Source organism: Plecotus auritus, assembly GCF_963455305.1.
Source record: "Plecotus auritus genome assembly, chromosome: 2".
Taxonomy (NCBI): domain Eukaryota; kingdom Metazoa; phylum Chordata; class Mammalia; order Chiroptera; family Vespertilionidae; genus Plecotus; species Plecotus auritus.
This window is the reverse complement of record NC_137771.1, coordinates 25,261,626-25,278,565: the sequence shown is the minus strand read 5'-3', so window position 1 is coordinate 25,278,565 and position 16,940 is coordinate 25,261,626. Positions and strand designations below refer to the sequence as shown.

At 45.4% G+C, this 16,940-nt stretch overlaps 1 protein-coding gene across 2 annotated transcripts in view; it reads left to right on the top strand.

Moving 5' to 3' along the window:
• The window catches only part of MTF1 (metal regulatory transcription factor 1), a 39,815-nt gene extending 26,583 nt beyond the window's left edge, over positions 1–13,232 (top strand). Inside the window, exons 7-11 of one of the 2 annotated variants that reach the window (XM_080657852.1) lie at positions 1,197–1,274; positions 6,778–6,880; positions 7,794–8,389; positions 10,239–10,299; positions 11,498–13,232. In XM_080657852.1, the coding sequence (XP_080513978.1) occupies positions 1,197–1,274; positions 6,778–6,880; positions 7,794–8,389; positions 10,239–10,299; positions 11,498–11,919 (1,260 nt within the window). In that variant the 3' untranslated portion in view covers positions 11,920–13,232. Of the gene's footprint in view, positions 1–1,196; positions 1,275–6,777; positions 6,881–7,793; positions 8,390–10,235; positions 10,300–11,497 lie in introns of both variants that reach the window. The other variant, XM_080657851.1, reaches the window with a different exon arrangement.
• The last annotated feature ends 3,708 nt before the right edge of the window (positions 13,233–16,940 follow it).

Genomic DNA, 16,940 nt, shown 5'->3' with positions numbered 1-16,940 from the left:
CCTATTCTAATAAAAGGGCAGCTCCTACCCCAGCATTCCCTATTCCCTTACCCTCTGTAGTGCTTATTATCATCTTGTATACAAATATATTTGTTTGCTCCCTCCCCTATACTCTAAACTCCTGCTAGAATATAAGCTGTATAGTTGCAGGGACTTGGTTTTGTTCATTATTGTATCCCTGGGCCTGGGACAGTGCCTAATACATAGATGCTCAGTGAATATTTGTTGAATGGATGCATGAATGGAAACATCTAATCCATTAGGTAAGCAGGGTTACCACAAAGTATGTGGACTGATACTGGCATTCTAGAAATCCAGAGTTCAGAGTTGGCCTAGGCAGCCGTATTTTAATAGTCAATCCTCATAACGCTCTGAGGAAGGATCCCTGAGATGCCCATATTAAGGACACAGGGATGTGATGGAAGGACTTTCTACTAGAAGCACTGGGTTTCTGTTCTGTGAATTAGCATGTGATTTTGGACAGTTCACTGCCACTCCCCATTAACTTTCTCATTTCAAATGGAAATGTAAAATAATACTTCAAAGTTTTATATGAATAGCAAATGAGGTTATGCGAAATCACTTTGTAAATGATAAGACCAATTATACAAATACTGTTAATTTCATATTACAGTATATAATATGGCTTTTGTTATTGTAGAGCCTTGGTTGGGAGATAATTCTTAAACTCTTTTTTTTTTTTTTAAATCTATGAGTAGTAGAAGAAGCATATTTATTTTCCTGCTTTTCTTTATTTTTTTTTTAATATATTTTATTGATTTTTTACAGAGAGGAAGGGAGAGGGATAGAGAGTTAGAAACATCGATAAGAGAGAAACATCGATCAGCTGCCTCCTGCACACTCCCCACTGGGGATGTGCCCGCAACCAAGGTACATGCCCTTGACCGGAATCGAACCCGGGACCCTTCAGTCCGCAGGCCGACGCTCTATCCACTGAGCCAAACCGGTTTCGGCAAATTCTTAAACTCTTTACTAATCATCTTTAAGAAATGTAAGAGATTCTTCTAAGAATATCAAGATTTTAAAATTGAAGTAATTCACATAGTCCTTGTTTAGATGGTTTACATCTAGACATTTGGGGCATGGTAATCGGGTGTTTTAGTACATGATATGCTACTATAAATCCTGATTTTTTTTTTTTTTGGTACTCAATAAGAATTTTTTCTCTTTCACAGGATGCAAATCACTCACTTTGTCTGAGTGACTTGAGTCTTCTGTCCACAGATTCTGAATTTCGAGAAAATTCCAATACAGTAAGTATACCTGTGATATGGGTACTAGAAAAATAAGTGCAAGAATTGAGCACTCGATTTGGTAGGAAAATTGAGGGAGACCCATTTTTGAAGTCTTCCAAATTTAGTTGTGTTCAGTTACTGACTATTCAATGCGATAGATAGGAACAGAGCCTAAATGGCTATTTAAGGTTGAGGGTTTTCTGATTTTATTTCTGTTGTTGTTATTTTTAATACGAGCTCTCATAGAGAGGTTGTTCTTTCCAATGCCTAATGCCTTCTGACCCAGATCACTCACTTGATAACCTCCTGGCCCCAGAAAATTTCTTTCTTTATTCATTGAGCAAATTTTATCAGGTGCCTACTCCATCAGGCAGTGTCCTGGTGCTGAGCTTGTAGTGGTAAAAATGCAGGTGTGGTCTGTCCCGGAGGAGCTTAAAATTAGTCCCCTTTAAGGGGGAACCCGAATTCCAGTCTCCAGACTTTCTGAAACCCCGCCGGTCTGATCTGAGCTCCCCACATTGGGGTTTTTAAGGCAACCTCCTCTTTGGGCTCCCTGCTAAAGGACAGCCCCACTACCCAGTTCACTCTGTTTGGCTTTCCCCTCCTTTCCCACGGCTCCGTGATGCGCCTTGCAGATCACTGCAGTAAGCCTGAGCTCACGCTGCTCCCTGAGCATCTGTGTGCTTTACTGTGTCACCAGCGCCGGTTGTTAGTGTGCAATTTTTGTTGTTTTCCTTTGCTAAATAAATATAGCTTAGGTTAGAGTTTCTGGGTATATACATGATAAATAAGAAGGAATCGGTGCGATAGAAACAGAGACTAAATGACTCAGGAATGCTGTGAAAAAGTATTTCTCAAAGTGGAGTCATCAGCAGCACTTCTGCCAGCGGAGGTTCTTGCTGCCACCCCAGCATTCCCTGTTCCCTTCCCTTGCCCCAAGTCCCTAGGAGTGGCACCTGACACTGCATTTTTATATACACACCCCAAGGCCTGGGTCTGGTCATGGCGGAGTCGCTCTTCTCAGACCAACTCTCACATAGAAAACAACGAGATAGCCCGACTAGTGTGGCTCAGTGGTTGGGTATCAACCTATGAACCAGGAGGTCACAGTTTAATTCCTGGTCGGGGCACATGCCTGGGTTACAGGCTCCATCCCCAGTAGGGGGAGTGCACGAGGCAGCTGATCAATGATTCCCTCTCATCATTGATATTTCTATCTCTTCCTCTCCCTTCCTCTCTGAAATCAATAAAAATACATATATCTTTTTTAAAAGATAACTATATATGTGGACAAAATATCAAAAACAACTACTCGAAGGCACCAGAGAGCAACCCAAATAAGCAGAGGTAACCCTTGGAAGAAGGGGCCACCTGAAAGATAGCAAAGGCACTTGGCTGGGTTTTCAGGTTTTATCACTTACCTACTCAGTGCCAGCTCCGGTTGACACCAAACAAGGTGGCCAAAACTCAGTAAACTCTCAGTGCTACTGGCATGATAATCCAGAGGGCAGAGGTCAGGGCTGCCAAAGCGCCTAGAAAATGAGGGGGCATAGCCTGGAAAGGAGAGAACCACAAAGGGGGAGCCCCACGTTCTCTGTGTAAACTCTGTCCAGATCTCTAGTTGACCCCTGAACTATGGCTGTGTGGGGCAGACCCTAAGCAGCCCAGCTGAGGCTAAAGAAGTGGACAAAGATGGCAGCTGCTGTCCGCTGCAGGGAAGACGGAGTGTGGCGCTGGAGTTCAGCCCAGTCAATGGAATGTTAAAGCAAACACTCTTCCAAGTGTCACAGAATCCAGAGTTTTTCTGTAACATGTTATTTGCAATGTACAGGGTAATCCAGAATTAGTAAACACGAAAAGAAACAAAACCATTATCCCTGTGCAAGAGGAGAAGTAACCCTATGGAGACCCACCTCAAGACAGCCAGATGTTAGGCCTGGTGGACAAGGGTTTTTTTAATTCTCACTCGAGGATGTGTTTTACTGATTTTTATAAAGAGAAGAAGGGAGAGGGAGAAAGAGAGAGAAACACTGATCTGTTGCCTCTGTATGCCCTCCCCCTGGGGATCAAACCCGTAACCCAGGTATGTGCCCTGACTGGGAATCAAACCCTCAATCTTGCAGGCACAGACAATATTCCAACCAACTGAGCCACACCAGCAGGACTGCGGACACGGATTTTTAAGTAGCTCAAAGGAATGTGCTTATAATGATTGAATATATAGGAAATCTCAGCAGAGAAATAGACTATAAAAAAATGTACCAACTGGAAATTCTGGATCTGAAAATTTATGTGAAATAAAATATTCACTGATGAGCTTAGCAGCAGATTGAAAATGACAGAAGAATCAGTTAAGTTGAAAATAGGTCAGTAGAAATTAACCAATCAGAAGGAAAAAAAACCCCAAACCACAGTAAATAAGCACTTCATATGATTTTTATGCATATTCACATTTCAGAGCTAATGCTCTAAAAGAAATGTCTGTATTGGGTAGCCTAGTTGCCCTCTGAGCTGTGCAGCCTAAGATTTCTAGTTATAATAGCTCTTTAATCTCAGATTGTGTTAAATAGTTTAGGGGTTTACTCCTGGCTAGGGCTGTGACGTATGACTGAGGAGCTTTCTGGAGCCCTGGGGTCACCCGGTGAGGAATCTTGGTATGAGGGAACATTAAGTACGTACTTATAAAAAACAGGACTGCTTTCCTACTACAATTTGCATCAGCAAGAGAGAGGCTGCTCTATCCCTTGGGGTCAAATTACATATTGTGCCCTTACTACCCAGCATTTATCCCAGAATTGGGAATAGTCTAATTTTTAGCCTTTCAAGCTAAGGCCATAATTCCTTTAAGTCATAAGAGTAATTTTGCATTGTTTTACTTTGCTTTAAAAAAATTGATTGTTAACATCAAATGGTAAATAAATACACCATAATTTGTTCTTTCTACTTCCCTTGGGTATCTGGATAGTTTCTAGTTTGGGGCCATGATGAGTAGTGCTATGAACACTCTTGTGCATAATCTTTGGAGTCATGCAGGCTCATCCGTCAACAATGTTATTGTTGATGATTTGTAAACAGGAAGAACAAAAAACAATCAAGAGGAAGTTGCAAAGTTTATAGTTTAGTGGTAGTTGTTAGCCCACTATTTTTCAAAATGAGTTGTACCTTGCTGTGGCCTGTGTGTCTCAGGGGATAGAGCATTGGCCTGCTCACCCGAAGGGTTGCGGGTTCCATTTCCAGTCAAGGGCACATACCTGGGTTATTGCCTCAATCCCTGGTCCCGGTCAGGGTGCATGCGAAAGGCAACCAATCAATGTGTCTCTCTCACATAGACTTTCCTCTCCCTCTCCCTTTCTTTCCCTCTCTCTCTCTCTCTCTCTCTCTCTCTCTCTCTATCCACTCTCCTTCCACTTCTCTAAAAATCAATGGGAAATATATCCTTGGGTAAGGATTAACAACAACAAGAAATGATTGGCCCTGGCTGGTTTGGCTCAATGGATAGAGTGACAGCCTGCGGACTGAAAGGTCCCAGGTTCGATTCTGGCCAAGGAAGGGCACATGCCTGGGTTGCAGGCTCGATCCCCAATAGGGGGCGTGCAAGAGGCAGCCAATCAATGATTCTCTCACATCGTTGATGTTTCTATCTCTCTCTCCCTCTCCCTTCCTCTCTGAAATCAATAAAATACATATTTAAAAAAAAAAAAGAAATGATTGTACCTCGTTATTGGGTTATAAAATAGTATTTATAATCAGCATTTGAAGAACAGTAGAATAGAAAATATTAGAAGACATTGCGTATAGTGAGGATAAGCTCTATTTCACAGACTTTCGTTTCAGTTATGCACATGGACATGTATGTTATATGAAATCTATGTGTATATATACTCCATAATGTAAAACGTACTTCTTTGTATCACAATGAAGACTTGGAGGGCCACTGTCCCGCCTGCGATTCTCAACCCCCTGCGGATGAAAGCTGGAAGCCTCACATAGATTTCTGCCTTCGTCTCTGTCACACTGGCAGTCCGACCCATCGAACTCCCTCTTAGCCTTCCAGATGGTGGGGTCATGCTAGAGTAATTGGCCTCTCTTGGCTCAGAAGGGCAGTTTCCTCTCCGAGGACCTCCAGATGGGTGGACTGTTCTGCTCAGCACACTTTGCCCGGCCCCAGAGCGATTCTTCCCCCACAAGCAGAGTTGTTGCAGAATGACCTTAAAGTACAAGTTGGCACTGGGGCCAGATCTGGCCGGCAGATAGGTTTTGTTTGGTTTATGCAGTGTTTTTAAATCGATTTCAGTCACTTGCTTTTAATGACAAGTCAGTAGACTTCACCAAATGATCCAAATTCTGTGCTTGAGCTCTGGTACTCCCCAGCCCGCAGGACCACGTGGCAGGATTCCACTGAAGTCCAGATGACGGGGCCCTTGCCCCTTGCTTCACTTATTTCTAGGACTTGTCTAGACTCTTGGAGGTTGCCTTTGTCACTCTTGTCCTACAAAATGAATGAGTGGAGGTGGATTGCAGATAAAAGAATTTTCCCCTTCCCTTAACTAACAGGAAGCCTGGAGGTGGTCATTTTATTTTATTTTTTTTTAATATATTTTTATTGTTTTCAGAGAGGAAGGGAGAGGAAGAAAGAGAAACATCAATGATGAGAGAGAATCATTGATAGGCTGCCTCCTGCACACGCTCTACTGGGGACCAAGCCTGCAACCCGAGCATGTGCCCTTGACCAGAATCGAACCTGGGACCCTTCAGTCCACAGGCCAACACTCTGTCCACTGAGCTAGGGCGAGGTGGTCATTTTATTTAGTGCTTGTCAAGACTCAGGTCCTCAGAGTAATATGTGTTTGCTCGTTTCACATTTTATCTTTATAAATGCTGCTGACCTTTTCTTATTTGTAAGTTACAAAGAATCAATGTAATGACAAGACAATAGTGCATATAAAAGGATCACTATTGCCTGTCATTAAAAGTTCTTTGTAGTGGTTGATTCATTACCAGGTATACATATTAGAATATTATAGATGTTATGCAATGACCTTGAAAGTTATTAACAACATATTATTACATGAGAAAAACAAGTTGCAGGTAATGGATATTATTCGATCCCATTTTTATGTAGGATTTGGTCTGTTAGAGTATGGGTTGGCACACTTTTTTTGTAAAGGGCAAGATAGTAAATATATTAGACTTTGTAGAGCATACAGTCTCGTCACAACTCCTCAGCTCTGCCATTGTAGCTGGAGCACATGAACAGTAAATGAACAAGCATGCCTGTGTTCCAGTGAAGCATTAGGGAAACGGGCATTCAGCTGCTAGTCAGCTTGTTGGGTTCTGTTTTAGGGTATTTGAGGGCCCAGTGTTTAGGGTCTGAGGTTTAGGGACATAAATGTCACCTGAAAAGGAAAAGTTAGAAACAAGAAGCATATCAGAAGATCAGGTGATTGTGCTGCTCTGTGTCCTCTAATTGCGAAGAATTGCCTCCAATGGCGGGTCTCACATCCTTGTCTTTGTCCATCAGACACAGGGCCAGGACCTCAGCACACTTTCACCAGCAATCATCTTTAAGTCCATGTTCCAGAATTCAGATGATACGGCAATTCAGGAAGATCCTCAACAGACAGGTTTGTTATACAGTCTCTCTTCCTGCCCAGATCTCAGCACTGGGAAGGGGAATTCACACGTTGACTCTCTGAATGACAGGCATGGTGAAAGATTATTTCAGGTTCTTTGAATGAAGTGACTTTCAGTGAGGGGTTAGAAAAGTAAGGGCCTTTCAGTTCAATTCCATCTTTTCCCCTACTTCCCTCAGTAAGGGTCTACTTTTCCCTACCAGGGGTGGGCAAACTTTTTGACTCGAGGGCCACAATGGGTTCTTAAACTGGACGGGAGGGCCGGAACAAAAGCATGGATGGAGTGTTTGTGTGAACTAATATAAATTCAAAGTAAAGGAGCAGAGGGGAGAGCAAGAGAACCCTCCGCTCTTTCGGCTCCGCGGGCCGGATAGAACAGCCGAACAGGCCGGATCCGGCCCGCGGGCCGTAGTTTGCCCACGGCTGCCCTAGACCCTCAAAGAGGAGGGCCTCCTTTTCCAAAAGCTCTTGTTGGCTTTAAAAAATGAGACACTGTGAGCTCTTCTGATGTGACACCCATTTGTGAGAGGGTAGGAGCCACAGGCTTAGCTCAGACTGTGTTGAATGAGAATCTCCCTGAAGCCTCATAGTAGTCAGAAAGCGTGCACACTGGTCATGCCAGAAAGGATGTCGAGTCCCATTTGTAGAAAAGCCTTACAACGCGTTTTTTTATGCTAAGACCTATACTAGGTCTTCACATTTAGAAAGTGAGGTTGATTGTGAAGCCTGGTTCTTTGACCAGAGGTGTCATTAAATAAAAAGCAGAAAGCCAGCCTGCTAGCAATGAAGGAATTGGCTCCAACAGACTTCAGCTGTCTTTGGTTTAGCTCATAGTGACTGTGTTTTTGTGGCTCATGTAAGGCTTGGGATATGTATATATGTTTCTATTTCTTTTTTTTGCCAGCTGCCTTGATTGAAAGTTTTAATGGTGATGCAGAGTCAGTCAATGATGTTCCGCCACCTACAGGAAATTCAGCATCTTTATCTCTTCCACTTGTACTGCAGCCTGGCACATCCGAGCCACCCCAGCCTCTACTACCAGCCTCAGCACCGTCTGCTCCTCCGCCTGCTCCCTCCTTAGGACCTGGTTCCCAGCAAGCTGCATTTGGCAACCCCCCTGCTCTCTTACAACCTCCAGAAGTGCCTGTCCCCCACAGCACACAGTTTGCTGCTAATCATCAAGAGTTTCTTCCGCACCCTCAGGCACCGCAGCCCATCGTACCAGGACTTTCTGTTGTTGCTGGGGCTTCTGCATCAGCAGCGGCAGTGACGTCAGCCATGGCAGCAGCGCCCCAACCACAAAGTACTACTGAACCCCTGCCAGCCATGGTCCAGACTCTACCCCTGGGTGCCAACTCTGTCCTAACTAATAATCCCACTATAACCATCACCCCGACGCCCAGCACGGCTATCCTGCAGTCCAGCCTTGTCATGGGAGAACAGAACTTACAGTGGATATTGAATGGTGCCACCAGTTCACCACAAAACCAAGAACAAATGGTAAGTATTACGTATAAACAGATCCAGTGGGCTGAAGTGTCCTTACATAGGTGACATGTTCAGAGGCTTTTGCTTCAAAAAAGGAAAATGGCCGTCAAGCCCTGAAACATGTAATTCTGTCTCTCAGTCATTTTTCCCAGAATGAGGTGGTGTAAACCCAGGGAATGCTGTGGTCGGTACCTACAGTAGGGAGGCAGAGAATCAGGTTTACGTTTCCCGGGCAGTTGGCACTCGAACAAGTATTCCACCTGCAGTCTAATCCTGTCATCTAGGACAGGAGCGCAGTCAGCCAACTCCGGAGGCCCAAGAGCGGTTCAGGAAGTGCCTTCTGTCTCCAGGGCAGAGTCACACTGAGGCAAGGGACTGATACCACCCCATCAGATGCACATCAGAGAAATAATCTCTGCTCCCAGAGCCCACTTAGAGCTATTTTCTGCAAAGCGTTTGGTCTCGAGGATAAGGAAATGACTTCACTATTCAATTAAATATCTCAAACTATTTAGGGCTAAATAGTGAGAGCACTCACATTCCATAAACAGGGTGCCAGCCACCTCTGGAGGCAACCTAGTTCCATTCTCAAATGGAAAGGTCTTTTCACTATTACAACCCAATCTGCTTCCATGTGGTTTTTATCATTTCTTTCTGAATCTGCCCGGGGGAACTGCATGGAACAAGTGTCGTCATTCCTTTTCCACACAACTCATTTTCATGTATTTAAATATGGGTCTAATTTTTCCATCATTATTTTACAGTGTCATCTATAACTTAGCCAGAAGCTTTCACATTCCTTCTAGATTTTCTTTATTTCCTTAGAGGGGTAAAAGACAAAGCCCTAGATCCAGAGACAAATGGCAGGAGGCGGTGGGGGTGGGGGGCGGGGGTAGGGATCAACCAAAGGACTTCATGTATGCATATTAGCATAACCAATGGACACAGACACTGGGCCAATGGGGGCTTGCCCTCGGGGGTGGTAGTGATGGGGGGGGGTGGGGGGTGTCAATAGGGGGAAAAGGAGACATGTGAAAAACTTTAAATAATCATTAAAAAAAAGACAAAGCCCTTTGAAGTTAAGACTTGAAGATAGGCAATTTAATAGGAAGTGTACTAAAGTGATTAGGGTGATTTCTGGGCATGACTTTATAGTCCTACTTAGTAGTAACATAAGTAGCTAATGTTTGCCGAGTGCTCACCACGCGCCTAGGACTCTACATGCATGCTCTCATTTCATCCTTGCTGGGGTTCTTTGGTTATCATCCCCATTGTTACCAATGGGGAAACTGAGACTGTCAGCGGTTGAATCACTTGCCTGACCTTAACAACTAAAAAGGACTGGAATCAGGTGTGGCAGAGTTCAGGGCCCACTGTTGAGCAACTGTCCTGTGCTCAGGGCCTTCACCGGGGCTGTTCTGCCTGTGAGGGGCAGTCTTAGCTGCTCTTAGCATGCATCTTAATCCTTGAGGGGATAAAGAACGTTCCAGCCTCTTAGAAGTATTGGGGAATGGCAGAGAGTGGAGAGCTCAGCGGGGAAGCTAGCCCTGGGGCTCCCTCTGAGATCATCATCTTAAGAACAGCAACCTTGGAGGAGCCTTTGGGCACATGGAACCACTGGATTAGGCAGCTGGGAGGCAGCCAAGGAGTGGAGGACAAAGCTGGTTACATTGTCCACACTGAATGTCAAACAGTGGGGTGACCTCACGCCAGAGCGCAAACAAAACCTCTCTCAGTGCAAATCCCGCAGCACTGAGCGTTCTCTCCCTCTTGGATGACCATCACATTGGGGAGGTTTCAGCTCCTTGGAGCTCTGCCATATAGTGCCATAAATGTGAATTTTTTTTTTTTTTCCCAGCAGCAAGCATCTAAAGTTGAGAAGGTGTTTTTTACCACTGCGGTACCAGTAGCCAGTAGCACAGGTATGTAATTCTATGTGAGCTTTAAAAGATAGTCAACTCCCTGGGCCCCTTGAGGCACAGTTGTTAATTGTTGCTTTGCCCAGTTTTTAAAACTTTGAAATCAAAATTGTCACGTTGTATTGTTTATTTATTAGAGTATCTCATTCTTATAACTATTGGAGGTTAGTGCACTTACTAATGCCACTTTTAACATTTTTTGTTAACTAGTAACAGTTCTTTCCCTTTCAGATACAGCTTTTAAATGTAGCCAGAAAAAAATTTTGAATCACAGTTAATGCTAAAGAGGGCAGTTGTTAATTCACTGAACTCTTTTCTAATTACAGTAATGAAAAAATAGCATCTGGGTCAGAGACTGTATAGAACTAAAAGGTCCTTTTTTTTCAAACTCTTTATGTTATGGATTAAGAAACTGAGGCCCTGGAAGATTGAATAACTCCCCCAGAGTCACAAATGAGTTTGTGGCAGAGCCAAAGCACGAGTTCTCAGGCCTCCTGGCTCCCACTCTGCTCTCCTGCCCCTTGGTCTCTAGGGCTCTTGAGACACACAGAGCCTATCTGAGTTCAGAGTGTGTGTGCGCATTAGGCTGGTTATGTAGAAGGAGGTTTTACGGACACCCACTGTGTGTCAGAGACAGCTACAAAGATGAGTGAAATGTCCTGAAGGAGCCTCGGGCAGGCCGAGTGAACAAGTCCCTTACAGTGCAGACAAAGGGACAAAGATGCTAGATGCGGGAGGAATACAGGAGCTCTGCACAGTGCCAGGCAGCTGCCTTGGGCCGGCCCTAGGTGTAAGCCTGCTGGAAACACTGCCTGGAGGCATCAGAGGGATAAGGGGAGTGAGCTGGGCCTTCAGAGATAAGAAGAGTAAGTTCTCCAGAAGAACAGCCTGGGAGTTTAGGCCACAGGAAGCACCCATAGGCTCAGAGGTAAAAAACAAAAATAAAACATGTCAGGAAAAGGGAGGCATCCTCCGCCCTGGCTGGCATGGAGGGTCCAGGGGAGAGGATGGCTGGAAACAAGGCTGGAAATACGGGGCACATCTCGATGGTGTGCGTGGCTTTCTAAGGAAGAGGGACTTTGTCTTGGCGCATGGCATCCACCCTCTCCATCATCCTCCATGGCACTCAGCTCTCACCTAGTCTAGATCCCCCTGTGCCCTGCAGCCACTTGAAGAGCAGTCTCTCTTGCCTCTCTCGCAGGGAGCTCTGTACAGCAGATTGGCCTCAGTGTTCCTGTGATCATCATCAAGCAAGAAGAGGCATGTCAGTGTCAGTGCGCATGCCGGGACTCTGCTAAGGAGCGGGCGGCTGGCAGGAGAAAGGGCTGTTCCTCCCCACCCCCTCCAGAGCCAAGCCCCCAGCCTCCTGAGGGGCCCAGCCTGAAGCTACCACCACAGACTTTCTCCTCACCCTCTGTCCCCCTGTCATCCTCCTCCGCCATCCCCTCTTCCTGTGAGCAAAGCAGACAAGCAGAGACTCCTCCAGACCCTCAGACAGAAACGTTAAGTGCCATGGATGTGTCAGAGTTTCTGTCCCTGGACACGCCGTCCAATCTGATTACCATTGAAGCACTACTGCAGGGGGAGGAGGAGCTGGGCCTGACCAGCAGCTTCTCCAAGTGAAAGGCCGGCTGTGCTCCCCTCCGGGAAGAGAGGGCGAGCAGGAAGCACACATAGGTGCGATGTCTACCATCATGGGATCGGTAATTTGAAGGATGAAGAAATCTTATTTGAAATCCTCAGCTTTCGGATATATTTTCTTTATTCATATCCCAGGAGCATCCATTTTAAGGAACTGATCTTTGGGAGAAAAAACACACAAAACAAAACAACAAAAAAAGCTAAGTTATAAATGAACTGTTTGGCTGCACTGTATGTCACTTTTGCTTATTGTCATGTGAACTTGGAAATTAAGGTTACTCGTATGCATAAAAATTCCAAGTGAAAGGGTGTGGTTTCCATCAGTCTGATGTTGCCCATCACTTGCACTGGGGCCTTGTGGTCTGGACAGTAGAATTCAGTGTGTCAGGTGTTGTTCCTCCCTGTGCGTCTTTTGAGCCTGAGGCTGAAGCTTGCTCCAAAGGCCAGACCCTCACTCCATCAGAGAGGGAAGTGGCAAAGGCAGGTCAGACAGCTGTGAGCGGACAGGAATTGGGTGAGATGGTTTTGATATTTGCACTTGGTGTCAGTGGACCTCGGAGTGACCGTGGCAGGTGTCGTCTGCATCCAGCTGCAGCACAGATGGGCAGCTGAAAGCCTGGCCCGAAGCTGTAGGGAGGATCTGGTTCTGCGGGGGCCCAAGCGAGCTGTTTGCTATTTGCCAATGGTGTGTGTGCAGAGCAGGCTCTAGCAACGTGATCACAGTCTTTGCCTTCCTGGTTCTGTCTCTCAATTGGTTGCCAGGGTTTGAAGGTCACAGCGAATTTTTCTTGGGGACATCCCTGTTTTGTCCTAGAGTGGACATGTGGGTGTATGGCCAGTTGCTGGTCGGTGCTCTGCCTTCCTTTAATGGTATTTCTCTTCTTCGGAGCGGAAGAGCTGCATTTTGCTTATCAGAAGGTGTATCGTTGAGGGAGGTGTTTTAAGGTGGCATGTAATTGGCAGGCCAGGTATCCTGGTTCCAGTTCTAGCCAGGCTTTTGGTTGCCCCTCCCACCTCCACCTCTCGCCCCTCTGGATTTTGCATACAGCCTAGTACAGTGCAAAGAAGGATGTGACTTGCTCAGCTTAGTCACATGATTTCTAAACAAAAACAAAAAATAAAAAAAATAAAAACACAAAACGATGATCTTCTACTCAGGGTAAAACAAAAAAATTCCCCTTCCACCAAAAAGCCTGAAATGTTGCAATAAGTTATCTCATTTGGAATGTTTCATTAAGTTGTGTTATAGGAAAGAAGAATTGTTTTTTGATTTGTGTATAGAATTACAACCATCTGTCTGCCTTTGGCTCCAAGTCATTGCCTCTAAACATAAAACATAAAATACGGCCCACACTAAAATGGAAAGTTTCTCTCAACTGGCTATATTAATGTAGTCAAAAGCGCTCACCAAGCTCACTGAGCTCAGAAGCTGGGCATGGCCCCATGTCTATAGACTAGGCCTCTTCCCCGCCTTGAGCAAACAGGGCTGCTCTTCTGAGTCAATGATGTCGGGCAGAAAGTAGCCATAATCTTGCCTTCCTTTTCCTGATGTAAAACGAGCTGCATTTGCCACTCTCCTGTCTCTGAGCCATACTCAAGGCCAGCCAAGACAGCATCCAGAGCAGATCATTTTGGGAGCCAGAAGCCCAGCATTTAACAGGATGTTCAGGGACAGACTTGGACAAGAGGGCTGTGGTGGTGAATGTTGTCACTGCGATGAGAGGTGGGCTTAGCCACAAGCAGCTGCTGGCTTCTCATTCCAGGAGTCTAGGCAGGAGAATGGGTTTCCTTTTAACCTGCACTCTCCTCCCCAAAAGGCTGGTGGGTTCTGGGACCATTGGCCTCAGCAGAAGTTGATAAGGCAGGAGGAATCTTCTAGTACCACAGTGAGTTGGTCCTGGAAAACCAGCTGCTGCACATGGCTTGTCCTTGGCTCTGTGGACCAGGCACCATAGGAAGCTTTGAGGTAGGACACTTGTGTTTTCTCTACCTCTTCTGCGAGAGACCAGCACAATACGATCCCAAAGGTAGCTCGTATCGGAAGGCAGGAATGACCTCTTCCCACATCCCTAGAGTCACCTGGGACTGAGTTCCCTGGGAGCAGGTGGGAAACGGGAGCCCAGCGAAAGCCGCGAGAAGCGTCCATGGTTTCAATGTTGCTTCTTTCCGGTAGCCAGGCCTGTGCTACCTTGTTGAGCCTGCCCAGGTCAGTGGCTTTTCTACTCCAAAGATTGGGGGTGATGAAGCATCTCAAAACAGTGTTGAGGTGGACAGATTTTTCTAGTTGCAGTATCTGCCTTTTGAGGATGACTCGAGATTACGAGGACAACTATCAAACCCAATCAGCTTTTGAAAAATCATGAGCGTGCTTAAAATGTCAGTGAGTGGTTGTAAAGAAGAGCAGGTTTATTCCACAGGATAGGCAGTCTTTCCTTCCTCCTCCAGCACTCTCCCTCCCCACCTCCTCTGTAAACCTGGCCTTTAGTGCCAAGGACCTTGGAGAAGAGCGGGCTGCTGGATAAAGTGGATCCAGACAGAGCCTTCATGGTGAGTGTGGTTTCCCAAACCTGGAGTGAACCTAGGGTAAGGTTAGAGAAGGTCTGCAGACTTCTACCAGGTGAAATCAAGCCTTTTTCTTCCCATGGTAATCTTAACTATTTCCACCCTCTAGGTTTATACTTCCAGTTCCCACTAGCGTCTCCAGTTATACTGCTCCTATACAGGGTGCTAGTCAGCATCAGGAATTGGAGTACATGGGCTCAGGAGGTGGGACGAAACTTTGGCTGGCACCACCCAACTGCCTTAGTGAATTTGGCCCTTCCCAGGCATTGAGGGAAAGTGGCCCTGACTTTCCTGTCGGCGTCTGGTCAGCCTCATGGGGACATCACTAGTTTGGTGGCAGGAGTTAAGTGTCATTTATTGAATCTCCTGCCCCCCATCCTTTTAGAAGGAGATCTTGGTACAAAGCCTGGGAGGGGCCTTCATGTGTGAAGACCTCTCTGGGTAGAAGCAAGGGACTTCTGTTTACCACCTCTGGGAGAGTCAGTAGCTTGGAGAGTGTCAAGGCAGTGGACTGATGGGGATAATGGAGGGTGGGAGGGTTTCCTGAGAGACTTTGTATAATGCTGAATGTGTCCAGAGGGACGAGTTTGCAGAACCTCATATTGGTATATTAAAGAAATAATAAAATAAAAAGCACTTTAGGTTATTTTATCTTTAACCCAATTGCTGCAATTTCTTTTGTGTGTGTGTGTGTGTGTGTGTGTGTGTGCGCGCGCGCGCGCGCGCGCGTGTGCTTCCCACAAAGTTTTATTTTTTGCTTAGAATAAAAAGTTAAATTGAGGTGTGAAAAGAAAAGCACTTACCTTGGTGCAATATGTGTAGCTTGACGGTCGTTGTCCCATGTGGCCCTGGCCTGGCCGCATTTTCTGCTCCATCAGCCCTGTACCAGGAGGCTGTCTGTAGGGAAACACTATTATGCATTCTCAGCAACTGCTCAATCTATGCAAGCCTTCCTGTGTGCCTGAGGGCGCCCCCTCAGGCTCTCTAAAGAACTGCTGCGGGTCCTGTTTTCTGCTGACTGTTGAGGTCCTTTTGCATCACTTCTTGTACCCTTGCCATCTTCCCCCCTCTTCACCATTACAAAGTGATGCCTGAAAGGAAGGAACAGGATGTTCCTAGGTAGAAACCTGGCACCTTCTAGACTTTTTATATTTGTAATCAAGTCCATTGTCCTTAATCTTAAAAGACTTCTCCAGAATCACCGAAACCATTGATTTGTGGAACTTGCAACAGTATTGCTAAAGACTTTTCAGTTTTCCTAATCACCAATCAGAAATATGTTTGGGTAGGTGTTAGAGGTGGAGAGGCAACATAAGCCATTTCCTTACCATTCCCATACTGCCCCTATTGGCTCTTTAAGCTAAAAGGCCTCCAGCCTTCATTAAATCCAATAAACAAAGCTGTTAATAATTTGCTTTATCAACTTTTCCCCTTCCCCCTCACTCCTCTCTTGTTTCCCCTACCACCCTATTTTATCTTCATTCTCAGGCTACTATACAATGGAAAAGTTTGAAAAAACTTCAGCCAAAGCAGAAAGATTTCCATAGATCCAATATGCAAATGATTCTGCTGTGACATTGATCAGAATTGTTCATTCCTTAATACTGGGAAAGGAGGAGGCAAGAAAATGGAATTATACATATTTCTGATTGGTAACCAGATAGGCTGTTTCCTCTGGGACAGTCTTGGGAAGAGAGAAAGGGTCCTGTGTTTCTTTTCATGCCCTTTGGGGAAGCTGATGACCACTGTTTGGGCATTTCTCACTGTTAAGCCTGTTCAAGAGGGCTTCTCAGTCTGCACTGAAAATGCAAATTAAACTGGATCTTTATGTTAATGTGTACATAGTACAGCCTTTTTTACTGGATGCAAAGTTTAAAACCACACACTGCCCTTTTGGTGGTGTGCCTGCTGGGCCAAAAATTGGGTGATAATGTAGTGTCACTTTCTCAGCTCAATGCAGTTTCTACTCTTTTTCTTATGGGAAAGTTTTTCATAAAACCTTTTTCACCAAAACCCAGGGTTGTTTTTTGCAATATCCTTGTTATCCTCACAGTGGTGCCAAGTCAGAGACCTCTCTTGCCCTCTCCCCTGTGTCCTCAGGCCTCCCCTAGGGCGATGTTTGACTCTAGTCCTGTTGTTTTTGGTGAATGTGGGGGCGGGGGTCAGAGTTCAAGGTGGTTGTTTCCTTTCACTGCGAACTCCTAGACCCTTTTGGGGAAGGTGGCTGGAAACTTGGTTTTGCTGAATCTCTGGCTTAGATCTTCTGGCCCCGAAAGGCAAGACCCACGAGAACCTTTTTTTTTTTTTTTTTTTTTGGACATACACTAGTCATTGGCTGAAGGTCTTGGTGACAGTTCTCTAAAACCCAATAGTTTTATTTGGATTATGTAAAGCCTATCAAATTCATTTAAGTGTGAAACATGGGAACAACAGACTTTCAC